We start from the raw sequence: 13,252 nt of genomic DNA on the forward strand, positions 1-13,252 counted from the left end.
TTAGAATTCTGAATGGTTCAATAAAGATTATAATCCACAGAATTACGATAAAGCTTAAAGCAAAAAAAATAATCAATTCAACACTAAGAATGACAATAATATTGAATATTTGTTCTTTAGTTTTACATTGGTTTAGACAATTAAAATACATAATCTAATTTTAATTTCCTTTAATATTTAGTCATGTAACTAATACTTATTAAACTTAATTTTAGCATGATTTAGTACTTTTAAATTATGATCATTTTCATTATGACTTGTTAATTTGCAATATTTGTTTTACGCGATTTCATTATTATTATTATTATTATTGTTGGATATTTTAGTGTCATTAATCATATCATATTGTGTTATATTTTTAAGAAACATCTTAGATAGTTATATTTTGATAGGACTAAAGAAATATTTGAAGTACAAGTAAATTATATGTTTGTATGAATACTTTATCGGAAAAACCCGAAAAAATCCGAGGTTGAAAAACTTGAGTTTTATTGGTTTGGTTTGGTATATAAATTTAAAAATCTGACATAAATGATTTGGTTTGATATTTGAAAAACCCAAACCAACCCGGCCATGTACACCCCTAGTTAGTGTGATTGATACTTCCATTATTTTGAGTTCAAGTAGCAAATTATGGGCCATAATTGTTTTGTCGTTTGAGAATGACATTGGCTTCAGCAGGGCAGCCAAATATGTACTACTAATTGCTTTTCTTCTTGGCCCAATACCCAAGGTTCCTAAAGACTCCAAGATCTAAAAGGTTATTAGTTTTAATTCTTTACACAAACACATACAATAATTTTATTTGTATAATCATCTAATATCCCGAAATTCACTTCACTAATTAATTCAAATCTACATTTGTTATGACTCATTAAAGAAGAGACGTTCTCTATCGGAAGTTTCTGGTATTTTCAAGACTCTAACCTGAGACTTCTAATTAAAAATGGAAAAGAAATATCACTCATCCCGTCGTACTTGCTCACAAAAAAACAAAATTCTACCCACCAAGAGAATGTTATGTACAAGATTAACTTTTACATTTACATTCCTACTTTTCGCCTCCCAATAATCAAAGAAAAATTTGAAGTTTTAATTTTAGTGAATCAATTCGATAAGAATGCACATAATTGATTAGTCGTTATGGGCTATGAAAACTGGCATACAAATATTCAATTAGTTCTTCATAAGCATTAAATTTATAGTTTATCAATTTAAAGGGAAAAATGACAAATATATCCTCGAACTATCGTAAATGATATACAAATACCCTATGTTATACTTTTCGTTCATTAGTGCCCATGCCGTCCAAAAAATGGTGCACATTTGAGAGAGGGGATTTTTCTTTAGGTTTTTAGAAAGGTTATTTGTGTGGGTAATGGGTGTATCAGGTGGGATAAATAGGTAACAGGCGGATATTTGAATTTTGGATTAATTATTTGGTCAAACTGGGTTGATCCATAGGATTGCACCACGTGTACCAAATAAGTATTTTATTATAGTGAGGGGTAAATGTGCACTGCTTTTTGGACGGCAGGACACTAATGAACGAAAAATATGACGGAGGGTATTTGTATACCATTTACCATAGTTCGTGAGTATATTTATCATTTTTTCCTTTAAATTGATATACTATAAATTTAATGCTTATGAAGAACTAATTGAATATTTGTATGCCAGTTTTCGTAGCCCATAACGAATAATCAATTATGTGTATTCTCACAAAATGGTTTCTCTCTAACCTACCTTCTTGTGGGGTCTGTATTTGGTTTTAAGCATATGTAGTGTCAACAAAAATTAAAATGACTTTAATAGTATTTATTGGAAAAGAATATTTGCCACTTGAAATCTTCAAAAGCATAATTCTTTTACTTCCCTCAAACATGATAAAAGGCATTACTTTAGTCTTTATGATCAAGAATTAATACCAATTTTTCTTAGTCTCAAAGTTCTTGCACTAAAAAAAATTACTACTCATATTTTATTCCATTTCCTATTTGGATTTAGCACAATTTGTTCTTCCTAAAAAAAGAAAAGGAAGTTTCTTGAAATTGCTTTACATATGGTTTAAAGTCCTTCCTTTTATTAACTTTATAATGGACAAGATTCCATTTTACATGTGATATAGGAAACAAAGTTCACTTTCATTTATTTCTTTTGAGTTGGCTACATGAATTTCAAAGTTTCAAAGGACATGAATACACATGGGAAAACAAGGCAATCAACATCTAGTTTGTTAGATGATGCTTGTTAAAAGTAATCATATAGTCATATTACATCATTCTTGTTGGGAGATTTTGGTTAAAAGAACCTTTCTGATTGTGATTTTAAAATCAAATTTGAAACCTAACCAATTATAGGAACTTGGAGCAAGTGTCAACCACCAACCAGCTGCAAGGCACTACTCCCTCTGTCCAATTTTTATGTGGCAAGATTTGGATTTTCGAGATCCAATCTTCTAAACTTTGACCGTGAGTTCACATATAGACACTTCAACTATTTTGAATTATAAATTACAATAGTTATTTACTTAAAAAATTTAAAAGACATATAAGGAAATTTTGGTCAAAGAAAGACTTAGTTGAATTTTGAAGTTCAAATTTGGAAAAAGGTTAAAAATGATCAAACAGTCAACTATCAAATACTTAAAGAAACAATAAAGGGAGTTATATTTGGCCATCTTTAAAGACCTGAGGATGTTATTAATCTATAAAAGAAAGATTGAGATATTTTAAGAAAAGAACATAAATGTGAAGTCATCCACATATAATAAAATATACTATATAAATAGAGAGAGCTAGTATACACACAAGGCTAAAAAGTTAGGCATGGCTCAATTTAAAATTTCATTTTCTTGGTTCAATTTGCTTTCTCTTTTGCTAATCAATGTGTATGTTTGTAGGGTTTTCTCCTTAAGTCTTTATGGAAATGATGAATACATTTCAGCTGTTGGAGATTCAGGGATGAGACGCGACGGGCTAAGAGTGGCCATAGAGGCATGGAATCAATGCAATGAGGTTGGAGAAGAAGCCCCCAAAATGGGAAGCCCAAGGGCTGCTGATTGCTTTGATGTTCAAAACAAAGGCTCTTCTCAGCAACAACAGAGTGAGTTGAACTTTTCTATTTTCTTGATTTTGTTATGTTTGAAGGGTAGTTGTGTGCATCGGTTGGCTCGGTTCGGTTTTATGTATTATTGGTTCGGTTTTTAAATATGCTAACCCAATAACAAACCAATAAGATATTTTTTATCCATTTTTTTATCGTTATCGGTTCGGTTTTCGATTTACCCAATAAGAAGATGTCTGTAAAATATTATATGACTTCTCACTTCTTTAAACGTTTTGATATAGTGAAACAAGAAAAATAATGAGAAATTGCATTAATAAGAGAAAATATAGTACGAAGGTTATAATTACACGTCATCGCCAAAACAAAGTATGAAATTTCTTATGTTAATCAAATTACAAACATTTACAAACTTGCAAAAGCTACAACCTATAATTACAAACTAAAACTAACATCAAATAGTCCAACAAGACTAAAACTAAAACTAAAATCAAATAGCTACAATTGTGAACCCTTGCTTTAGTCTTTAGGTTTTGATTAAACAGTAAATACTAGTATAGTGGCCAAGTGTGAAGTGGGTAGAGTACTAATAATTTGACATGATTATAGTGTCTAGTTATATATTAAATTATTAATATCTAATAGTAAATTATTAGCGTCTTATTGAGTTATTGTTTTGCCCAATAACCCAATAGTAAGAACCGATATCGAACCAATAACCTAATACTCCCTTCGTCCCATTTTATGTGGCAACATTTCCTTTTTGGTCAGTCCCAAAAAGAATGTCACATTTCCTTTTTGGTCAGTCCCAAAAAGAATGTCACATTTCCTTTTTGGTCAGTCCCAAAAAGAATGTCACATTTCCTTTTTGGTCAGTCCCAAAAAGAATGTCACATTTCCTTTTTGGTCAGTCCCAAAAAGAATGTCACATTTCCTTTTTGGTCAGTCCCAAAAAGAATGTCACATTTCCTTTTTGGTCAGTCCCAAAAAGAATGTCACATTTCCTTTTTGGTCAGTCCCAAAAAGAATGTCACATTTCCTTATTTGGTAAGTATTTAAAGGTACAATTCCTCTTTTATCCTTGTTGGTCCCACTTAATCTTGAAAAGAGTACTCCAATACATTTATTAGGAGAGAGAAAAATAAGTCTATTTTTTTAAGGGCAATTTGGTAAACATTTCAAAGTCTTTATCTATTTCTTAAACTTCGTGTCCGATCAAATGCTGCCACATAAAATGGGACGGAGGGAGTAACTTTTTTTATAAACCCATTAAAAATCCAATAACCCATTAACAATAACCCAATAACATTTTTTCGGTTCGATTTATTGGTCGGTTAGATTTTTGCACACCCCTATTGAAGGGTGTGTTTGGTATTTCCAAGGAAAATATTTTCCTAAAAATGTTTTCTTGGAAAACAAATAGATTTTTGACTTATTTTCTCATGTTTGGTTGGGGAGTAGAAAATATTTTCCGGAAAATATTTTTTAATGTTTAATTTATGAATGAAAAATATTTTTGAGAAAATCTCTTTTATTTTTTACTAGAGAGTAGAAAATAATTATTGAAATTGATTTTTTTTTTTTTTAAAGCAAACTTTAAATTTTATTTTGGGGAGGGGGGGGGGTTGGTAGGAGGCTGGTTGGGGGAGGAGGGGGATGGCGGGTTTCAAAATGGAAATAGTTTTAAAAAACAAACTTTAAATTTTTTTTGGGGGGGGGTTAGGGGCTAGCGGGGTAGGAGTGGGGTAAAAAATAAAAAATTGAAGTTGAAAATATTTTAAAAGAAATAAATTTAAAATTTATTTTTTCAAAAAAAAATTGTACTATGAAGTCATTTTTTCCTAAATTTTTGAGCAAAATGAGTTGATTTGAAAAATATTTTACCCAACCAAACATGAAAAAATTTGAAATCCTTTATACCAAACACACCCGAAATGGTTAATGTTTTTATATGAGAGAATTTGTTCCGTGTGTGGTGCAGATCCAAGCATGCTGTTACATAAAGTGACTGAGGAAGATAACAAGTTAGGCATAGGAAAATCATTTCCAGGATTGACGAAATCAGCATTGAACAACGTAAACCTTTATGCAGCAGAGAAAGAACTATACTTGGGATCAAAATGTCAAGTTGATGACAAGCCAAATCCATGGCAATTCTGGATGATCATGCTTAAGAGTGGTAACATGGACACTCATGCTGGTAAATGCCCGAAAAACGGACACAAAGTAGGTCCATTTGATCCTCCTAGTGAATTTCCATGTTTTGGTAAAGGATGTATGAATCAACCATTGATTTACCACAATTACACAACTTTACAAGGGACAACCCTTAAAGGGGGTTTTTATGGAACATGGGATTTGAATGCTGGTTCGAGCCGAGATAGTGCAAACATGAACACATCTTTCTATTCTGTAACATGGCAGAAAGAACTAGGTAAAGGAAGCTGGATTTTTCACCATGTGATAAGGACCTCAACAAAGTATCCTTGGTTAATGCTTTATTTAAGATCAGATGCCACTTCTGGTTTTTCTGGTGGATATCATTATCAAACTAGGGGCATGTCAAAAATTGTGAGTAAAAACATAAACTTTTAATTTTTTTCGCGATTTTGTTCATTTTCTTGATTACCCTTTTGAAAAAGATTAACTTTTGATACAGATACCAGAATCACCAAATTTCAAGGTAAGATTCAGATTGAATGTGATACAAGGTGGAGGTCCTCATAGCCAATTTTATCTGATGGACATGGGGAGTTGTTGGAAGAACAACGGAAAACCATGTGATGGAAATGTGACTTCAGATGTGACAAGATACAGTGAGATGATCCTGAATCCAGAAACACCATCCTGGTGCAAACCAGATGACCCTAAATTGTGTCCTCCATACCACACATTTCCAAATGGAACAAAAGTTCATCGACCCGACAAATCTCGTTATCCCTATGAGGCTTACCATTTGCTTTGTACACCAGGGAATGGGGAGCATGTTGAACAGCCTAGTGGACCATGTGATCCTTACAGTAATCCTCAACCTCAGGAGATTTTGCAGATTTTGCCACATCCTGTTTGGGGTGAATATGGTTATCCTACTAAGAAAGGACAAGGTTGGATTGGTGATCCAACAACTTGGGAGCTTGATGTTGGGAGGCTGTCACAATCCCTTTATTTTTACCAGGTTTGGATTAATTTAAGTTATATATACGGACCGTTAGATAGTATAAAGGCTCTTTACACTATAAAGGCTCTTTACACTATCAGTATAGTTTAACGCATGAAATTAATAATGCGACATGTTTATTGCAGGATCCAGGCACTGCACCAGCAAAGAGGAAGTGGAGTTCAATTGATTTGGGAACTGAAATATTTAGAGACGCTAATCAAGTGGCAGAATGGACTGTTAGTAATTTTGACATTCTTGTACCCAATAATTAGAAGTATTACATGTAAAAACAATATAAAAGAACACCAAAAGGGTGTTTTCGATTTTGAGAAATAGAAAAAAAATTTCTCATGAATTCTTTTCTTTCAATTCTTGAATATTTTGTTACTATTTGATTATTTTTTATTTTTGACTTAAATTGGAAATTGTTGAACCAACCATGTTACAACCAACTAATCAACTAAAAGTCAATCTTTAATAGAATTACTATACGAATATTTTGTTCCCTTTTGATACAAAAAAAGATGAAACAATTTCTGCAAAAAAGATGAAATTCATTGCCACATTGAAGTGTGCCAATGTTATCTTCATCGTTTAATTCAAGCAAGCAGATAGCACATGCTTCATTTTCCTCATCATCATCACCATCTTCGTTATTGTCTATGTCCATAACAGAAGGCACATAAGATGTACTTCTTTCGAAATACTGAGACATGTCTTGATCCACAAACTCATTAATATCTTCTTCCTCCCCCACCTCTTCTTCTTCGTCTTCAATTTCATCACTATAGGTGTCATCAAGAATCGATTGCGGCACTTGAATATTGTAACGAAAGTAGTTAGCATTCACTTGCATTCGAGCTGTCCTAGTCCGTCTTCCACTTGTTTTGTGTTCCTATTTCTGTCGGTTAATGACTCGAATTTTTAGTTTCATTTTTACTAGTTCAAAAACTATGACAGTGTAACTGCAATTTCTTTTTCTGTTTCTGATATGTTATCCATGTAATTTTCTCATTTTCTAGATCAACATCTATGTGGCTTCAATCTATAAATTCTAGACAGTAACACCCTTTTCGTATTAATTTAACGTTATGATTAGTATGCATCTGGTGTTATTGTGAATATGGTTTCGATTTGTTGGAAGTTGTTTCCTTTTTGATTTGGAACTAACAATTTGGAACTTTGATTTGATAAGAACAAACATCAGCATTTTAGGTAGGTCTGTTCTTACAAATGTGAGTATGGAAATCCATGGTTTCGGGCTGGGAAAAAGCACTGGCTGAAAAATATCTAAAGCAGGATTCAACTATCCAAGGAGATCGAACAATCCCCAACAAGATTCACATAGTCCTCGTGTTGATCTGGTGAACAATAATCGCTGGAAAAGTTGAGGAATGATCACATAAGTCAGAGGATAGAACTTGAGAAGTTGAAAGATGGACAAGAAAACATGAGATCTTTCTTTTCTAATTTGCTAGCCTGCGGAAAGGAAAAAGAAATTAGGAATAATTCTTTAAGATTATTTTAAGAAAAATACTTTCTCACAAACACTTGTAGTAATTCTCATAGCTTGAGGCGTTGTTCTTAAGGATATCCACAAGATTCAACAAGCTCTTCTAGTATAAAACTAGGAGCCAAAAACTAACAAAGATTCTTCAATATAAAACTCCGCACAAGAATATTGGAGGAAGAATATGTATTCATCATCATTTTTTTCTCTTCTCCCTCAGTGAAGAAGCATATAGAAATATATATGCTAGAAACTTTCACTGAGTCATGACATCAGAAGTTGCTTACTTCGATGCTTACAGCTTTGTTATAGACAACAATTGTCATTTTTGTTTGTATTTACTCTGGAAATCACGCCATGGTTCTTAATTAAGTGCAGTATCTTACTAAGTCACAGAAAAATAACACAGATGAAATAGCTATACAACAATGATGATCATAGGGATCAGATAAGAAATATGATTTTTTTTTCTCTATTGATTCTTCATCAGGCTTAGAAATGCTTACCTATTTCCTGAAAGAATCGAAGAAAACAAGTTAATCGTGGTGCCTGCCACTCTTTTGATTGTTGCAATTGTTTGTGAATTTGGAACACTATAGTCTATTGGGACATGACGAGACAGGACAATAACTAGACATGATAGGGAAAACCTTAAACGTGGCAGAATGGGATAGGACAAGTGGTGGATTTTCAGTTAAGTTAATAGGAATCACTGCCTACTTGTCATGTAAAATCATGGCCAAAGGCTATTCAGTTTTAAAAAATGAAAGAGAAATTAATTTTAGTTGTGCTCCGCGTCCACCCCGCTCCATTTGCATTCCTACTTTTCGCCTCCCAAATCCCAATAATCAAAGAAAATTTAATGTCATTTAAGTTGGTTAACTTTAAATTTAATGTTTATGAAAAAGTAATCTACAAAAGATTAAGATATTTATTTAAAGAACATAAATGTGAAGTCATCCACATAAATAAAACCAATATAAATAGAGAGAGCTAGTGACTAGTGTACATACAAGGCTAGAAAACTTAGACATGGCTCAATTTAAAATTTCATTTTCTAGGTTCAATTTGCTTTCTCTTTTGCTAATCAATGTGTATGTTTCTGGGGTTTTCTCCTTAAGTCTTGATGGAAATGATCAGTACATTTCAGCTGTTGGGGATCCAGGGATGCGACGCGACGGACTAAGAGTGGCCATAGAGGCATGGAATCAATGCAATGAGGTTGGAGAGGAAGCCCCCAAAATGGGAAGCCCAAGAGCTGCTGATTGCTTTGATGTTCAAAACAAAGGCTCTTCTCAGCAACAACAGAGTGAGTTGAACTTTTCTGTTTTCTTGATTTTGTTATGTTTGAAATGGTTAATGTTTTTATATGTGAGAATTTGTTCTGTCTATGGTGCAGATCCAAACAGGCTGCTACATAAATTGACTGAGGAAGATAACAAGTTAGGCATAGGAAAATCATTTCCAGGACTGACGAAACCCGCGTTGCACAATGTAGACCTTTATGCAGCAGAGAAAGAACTATACTTAGGATCAAAATGTCAAGTTGATGACAAGACAAATCCATGGCAATTCTGGATGATCAGGCTTAAGAGTGGTAACATGGATACTCATGCTGGTAAATGCCCGAAAAACGGACACAAAGTAGGTCCATTCGATCCTCCTAGCGAATTTCCATGTTTTGGGAAAGGATGTATGAATCAGCCACTGATTTACCACAATTACACAACTTTACAAGGGACAACCCTTAAAGGGGGTTTTCATGGAACATGGGATTTGAATGCTAGTTCAAGCCGAGATAGTGCAAACATGAACACCTCTTTATATTCTATACGATGGCAGAAAGAACTAGGTAAAGGCTGGATTTTTTATCATGTTTTAAGGACCTCAACAAAGTATCCTTGGTTAATGCTTTACTTGAGATCAGATGCCACTTCTGGTTTTTCTGGTGGATATCATTATCAAACTAGGGGCATGTCAAAAATTGTGAGTAAAAACATAAACTTTTCTTTTTTTTCGCGATTTTGTTCATTTTCTTGATTACCCTTTTGAAAAAGATTGAATTTTTATGCAGATACCAGAATCACCAAATTTTAAGGTAAGATTCAGATTGAATGTGATACAAGGTGGAGGTCCTCATAGCCAATTTTATCTGATGGACATGGGGAGTTGTTGGAAGAACAACGGAAAACCATGTGATGGAAATGTGACTTCAGATGTCACAAGATACAGTGAGATGATCCTGAATCCAGAAACACCATCCTGGTGCAAACCAGATGACCCTAAATTGTGTCCTCCATACCACACATTTCCAAATGGAACAAAAGTTCATCGAACCGACAAATCTCGTTATCCCTATGAGGCTTACCATTTGCATTGTACACCAGGGAATGGGGAGCATGTTGAACAGCCTAGTGGACCATGTGATCCTTACAGTAATCCTCAACCTCAGGAGATTTTGCAGATTTTGCCACATCCTGTTTGGGGTGAATATGGTTATCCTACTAAGAAAGGACAAGGTTGGATTGGTGATCCAACAACTTGGGAGCTTGATGTTGGGAGGATGTCACAATCCCTATATTTTTATTAGGTTTGAATCAATTTAAGTTATATATACAGACCGTTAGACAGTATAAAGACTTTTTACACTATCAATATAGTTTAACGTGTGAAATTAATGACGCAACGTGTTAATTGTAGGATCCAGGCACTGCACCAGCTAGGAGGAAGTGGAGTTCAATTGGTTTGGGAACTGAAATATTTAGAGATGCTAATCGAGTTGCAGAATGGACTGTTGGTGATTTTGACATTCTTGTACCCAAGAATTAGAAGTATTATATGTAAAAACAATAAAATAAAATAAAATAAAAAAGAATACCAAAAAGGGTGTGTTCGAATTTGAGAAATAGAAAAAAAAATTCTCATGAATTATTTTCTTTCAATTATTGAATATTTTGTTATTTGATTATTTTATTTTTGACTTAAAATGGAAATGGTTGAACCAACTATGTTACAACCAACTAATCAACTAAAAGTCAATCTTTAATAGAATTAAAATTGACTATATGAATATTCTGCTCCCTTGTTTATCTTCCTATTTCCAAAAAGAATGATATATTAACATTACGAGAGTGTAATAATTTATTTGTAACTAACAATGTGTCAACATTTATTTAAAAATTCAACTTCAAAAAAGTGTGTTTATTTTATTATATTTTTGTCTAATTTTTTGTTTTATTGCAAAGAGGGGATGAAAAGAAGAAGAGAAGGGAAGGGATCTGCGAGAATAAAACTCACACTTACTGTGAGGAAAATAGAATAAATTTACCCTTACAAGTGTTTATATCAAATTAATAGATGTACGACACACTGTTTGTACATAAGTTTTTTTTGTTTAATCAATAATTTTTTAATATATATTCTCACTTCATTAATCACAGTAATTAATAGAATTGATGTAAACACTGAATGCCATACAATTTAGATTATCATTAAGTGACCATTTTTCAAATTGATTAGAGTAATAGTCAAATTTAGATTTTTAAAGTATAATTAATTAAAAAAATGTAGTAAAATAAATTTGTTAAAATTTAATTAATCTTTTCTTAAAAGAGCATAAAATGCAACAGAACAAGTAAAAAAGGACGGAGGAAGTACAACTTAGAAGCAGCTGGCTGTTGTGTGTGACTTAGAGGAAGAGAAAAGAAAAAAACACCAATGGTCCTGATTCTAATGCAAACTTTCTGCATTTTGTACTTGAAAATATTTGATTTCATAATATATATATGTAGTATGTTTTACACACTATATAACTTACTAACATGCATGATCAATTATTTCACTCACTTCCAAGTTTTCTCAAAAGGTTTCAAAGAAAATAATATCATCAATCAAGAATGGAGATCAACAATCAAGAAAATGGTGGAAAGGGAGGAGGAGGAAGAAGAAGAGGAGGAGGAGCTGTTGGTCGAGGTCGACCGAGGCTCACCGGATTACGAGGAAACTCTCCACCACCTTTTCTAGTGAAGACATATGAAATGGTGGATGATCCTGAAACTGATCCCTTAGTACATTGGACTTCTAGCAAAACTACTTTTCTTATCACTGATCCTAACAAGTTTTGTGTTGAAGTTCTTCCAAAGTACTTCAAACATAGCAATTTATCTAGCTTCATTTACCAGCTCAACAACTATGTAAGTAACATTCTCTGTGTTGTGTTCCTAGTTCTCGAAATTTCGTTCCCATCACTACTAGTTCAACAGCTTTGACAGTGTTATAACATCAATCTTCTTTTGTTTCCAATATGTTTCCTGCGTTTTTATCTCATTTGTATTGATTTCTTGAAATTTGACTTCTCCTTTAGTATTGTTTTCTGTTTTGTGTTCCTATTTCTGTTGGTTAATGACTCAAATTTTCAGTTTCATCTTTACTAGTTCAAAATCTGTGATAGTGTTACTGCAATTTCCACTTCTGTTTCTGATATGTTTTCTATGTTATTTTCTCATTTTCTAGCTCAACATCTGTGTAGCTTCAGTCTATAAATACTAGACAGTAACATCCTTTTTCGTCTTAATTTAACGTTCTGATCAGTATGCATCTTGGTGCTAATTGGTTTGTTTCCTTTTTTATTTGAAGTAATAATTTGGAACTTTGATTTGATAAGAACGGATGAATTTTCAGCGTTTTAGGAAGGTCTGTTCTTACAAATGTGAGTATGGAAATCCATGGTTTCGGGCTGGGAAAAAGCACTGGCTGAAAAATATCAAAAGCAGGATTCAACTATCCAAGGAGAACAACCCACAGCAAGGTTCACATAGTCCTCGTGTTGATCTGGTGAACAATAATCTGGAAGAGGAGCTGGAGAAGTTGAGGAATGATCACATTAGTCTGAGGGTAGAACTTCAGAAGTTGAAAGATGGACAAGAAAACATGAGATCTTTCTTTCCTATGTTGCTAGGATGCGGTAAGGAAAAAGAAATTAGGAATATTATGAAGTTACTTCTCGAGAAATCTGAAGTCAGAGGAGACTCTAGCAGCAATGACACCACAAAGAGGCCACGATTGGTGGAGTCACCAGATCGTGTGGCTGGCTCTGTCCAGGATGGGATTGGACAGACATCAAACTCTGCTGGTGGCTCCGTAAGTTCCAATGAAAAACAGAAAGAAGAAGCAACTGCTCAAAATGCTAAGAATCGTGAGTTTTGGGAGAAACTGTTTGAAGATGATTCAGAGTCTAAAAATGAAGGAGCAGAGGAATCTGAGCAGGAACTGAATCGTTCGAGGGCTATGGCAGAGATCGAGGAGATGGTGGAAAGCAAGATTGCTATGGAAGGAGAAGCTTTGATTGCAAAGGCTGCTGCTAGTTTAAATGATGAGACGGAGGCTTATCTTCAACTATGGACCTAGTATATTCTCTTTTTCCATCAAATACAAAAATATGAATTCTATTACATGTTTAAATTATGATCTTCTTATCAAATCAAAAATTGTTACTTCGTCTGCAGGATGGAGAAGAG

General features: G+C 33.5%; 3 protein-coding genes across 3 annotated transcripts; all 3 read left to right on the forward strand.

The window, feature by feature from the left end:
* The first annotated feature begins 2,808 nt into the window (after positions 1–2,808).
* LOC102580891 (uncharacterized) lies at positions 2,809–6,552 on the forward strand. Its single transcript, XM_006358077.2, has 4 exons — positions 2,809–3,105; positions 5,048–5,637; positions 5,726–6,241; positions 6,370–6,552. Exons 1-4 carry the CDS (start codon positions 2,829–2,831, stop codon positions 6,496–6,498), a joined length of 1,512 nt encoding a protein of 503 aa, XP_006358139.1. The 5' UTR covers positions 2,809–2,828; the 3' UTR covers positions 6,499–6,552.
* A 2,216-nt stretch (positions 6,553–8,768) lies between these two features.
* On the forward strand, positions 8,769–10,676 carry LOC102581229 (uncharacterized). Its single transcript, XM_015313746.1, has 4 exons — positions 8,769–9,045; positions 9,136–9,722; positions 9,811–10,326; positions 10,437–10,676. The coding sequence occupies exons 1-3, from the start codon at positions 8,769–8,771 to the stop codon at positions 10,324–10,326; spliced, it is 1,380 nt and encodes a 459-aa protein (XP_015169232.1). The 3' UTR covers positions 10,437–10,676.
* A 956-nt stretch (positions 10,677–11,632) lies between these two features.
* Positions 11,633–13,142, forward strand: LOC107062755 (heat stress transcription factor A-7a-like). Its single transcript, XM_015313747.1, has 2 exons — positions 11,633–11,929; positions 12,417–13,142. Exons 1-2 carry the CDS (start codon positions 11,633–11,635, stop codon positions 13,140–13,142), a joined length of 1,023 nt encoding a protein of 340 aa, XP_015169233.1.
* Positions 13,143–13,252: the final 110 nt, after the last annotated feature.

The sequence above is a fragment of the Solanum tuberosum genome, unplaced genomic scaffold, assembly GCF_000226075.1.
Source record: "Solanum tuberosum cultivar DM 1-3 516 R44 unplaced genomic scaffold, SolTub_3.0 scf00265, whole genome shotgun sequence".
NCBI lineage: Eukaryota > Viridiplantae > Streptophyta > Magnoliopsida > Solanales > Solanaceae > Solanum > Solanum tuberosum.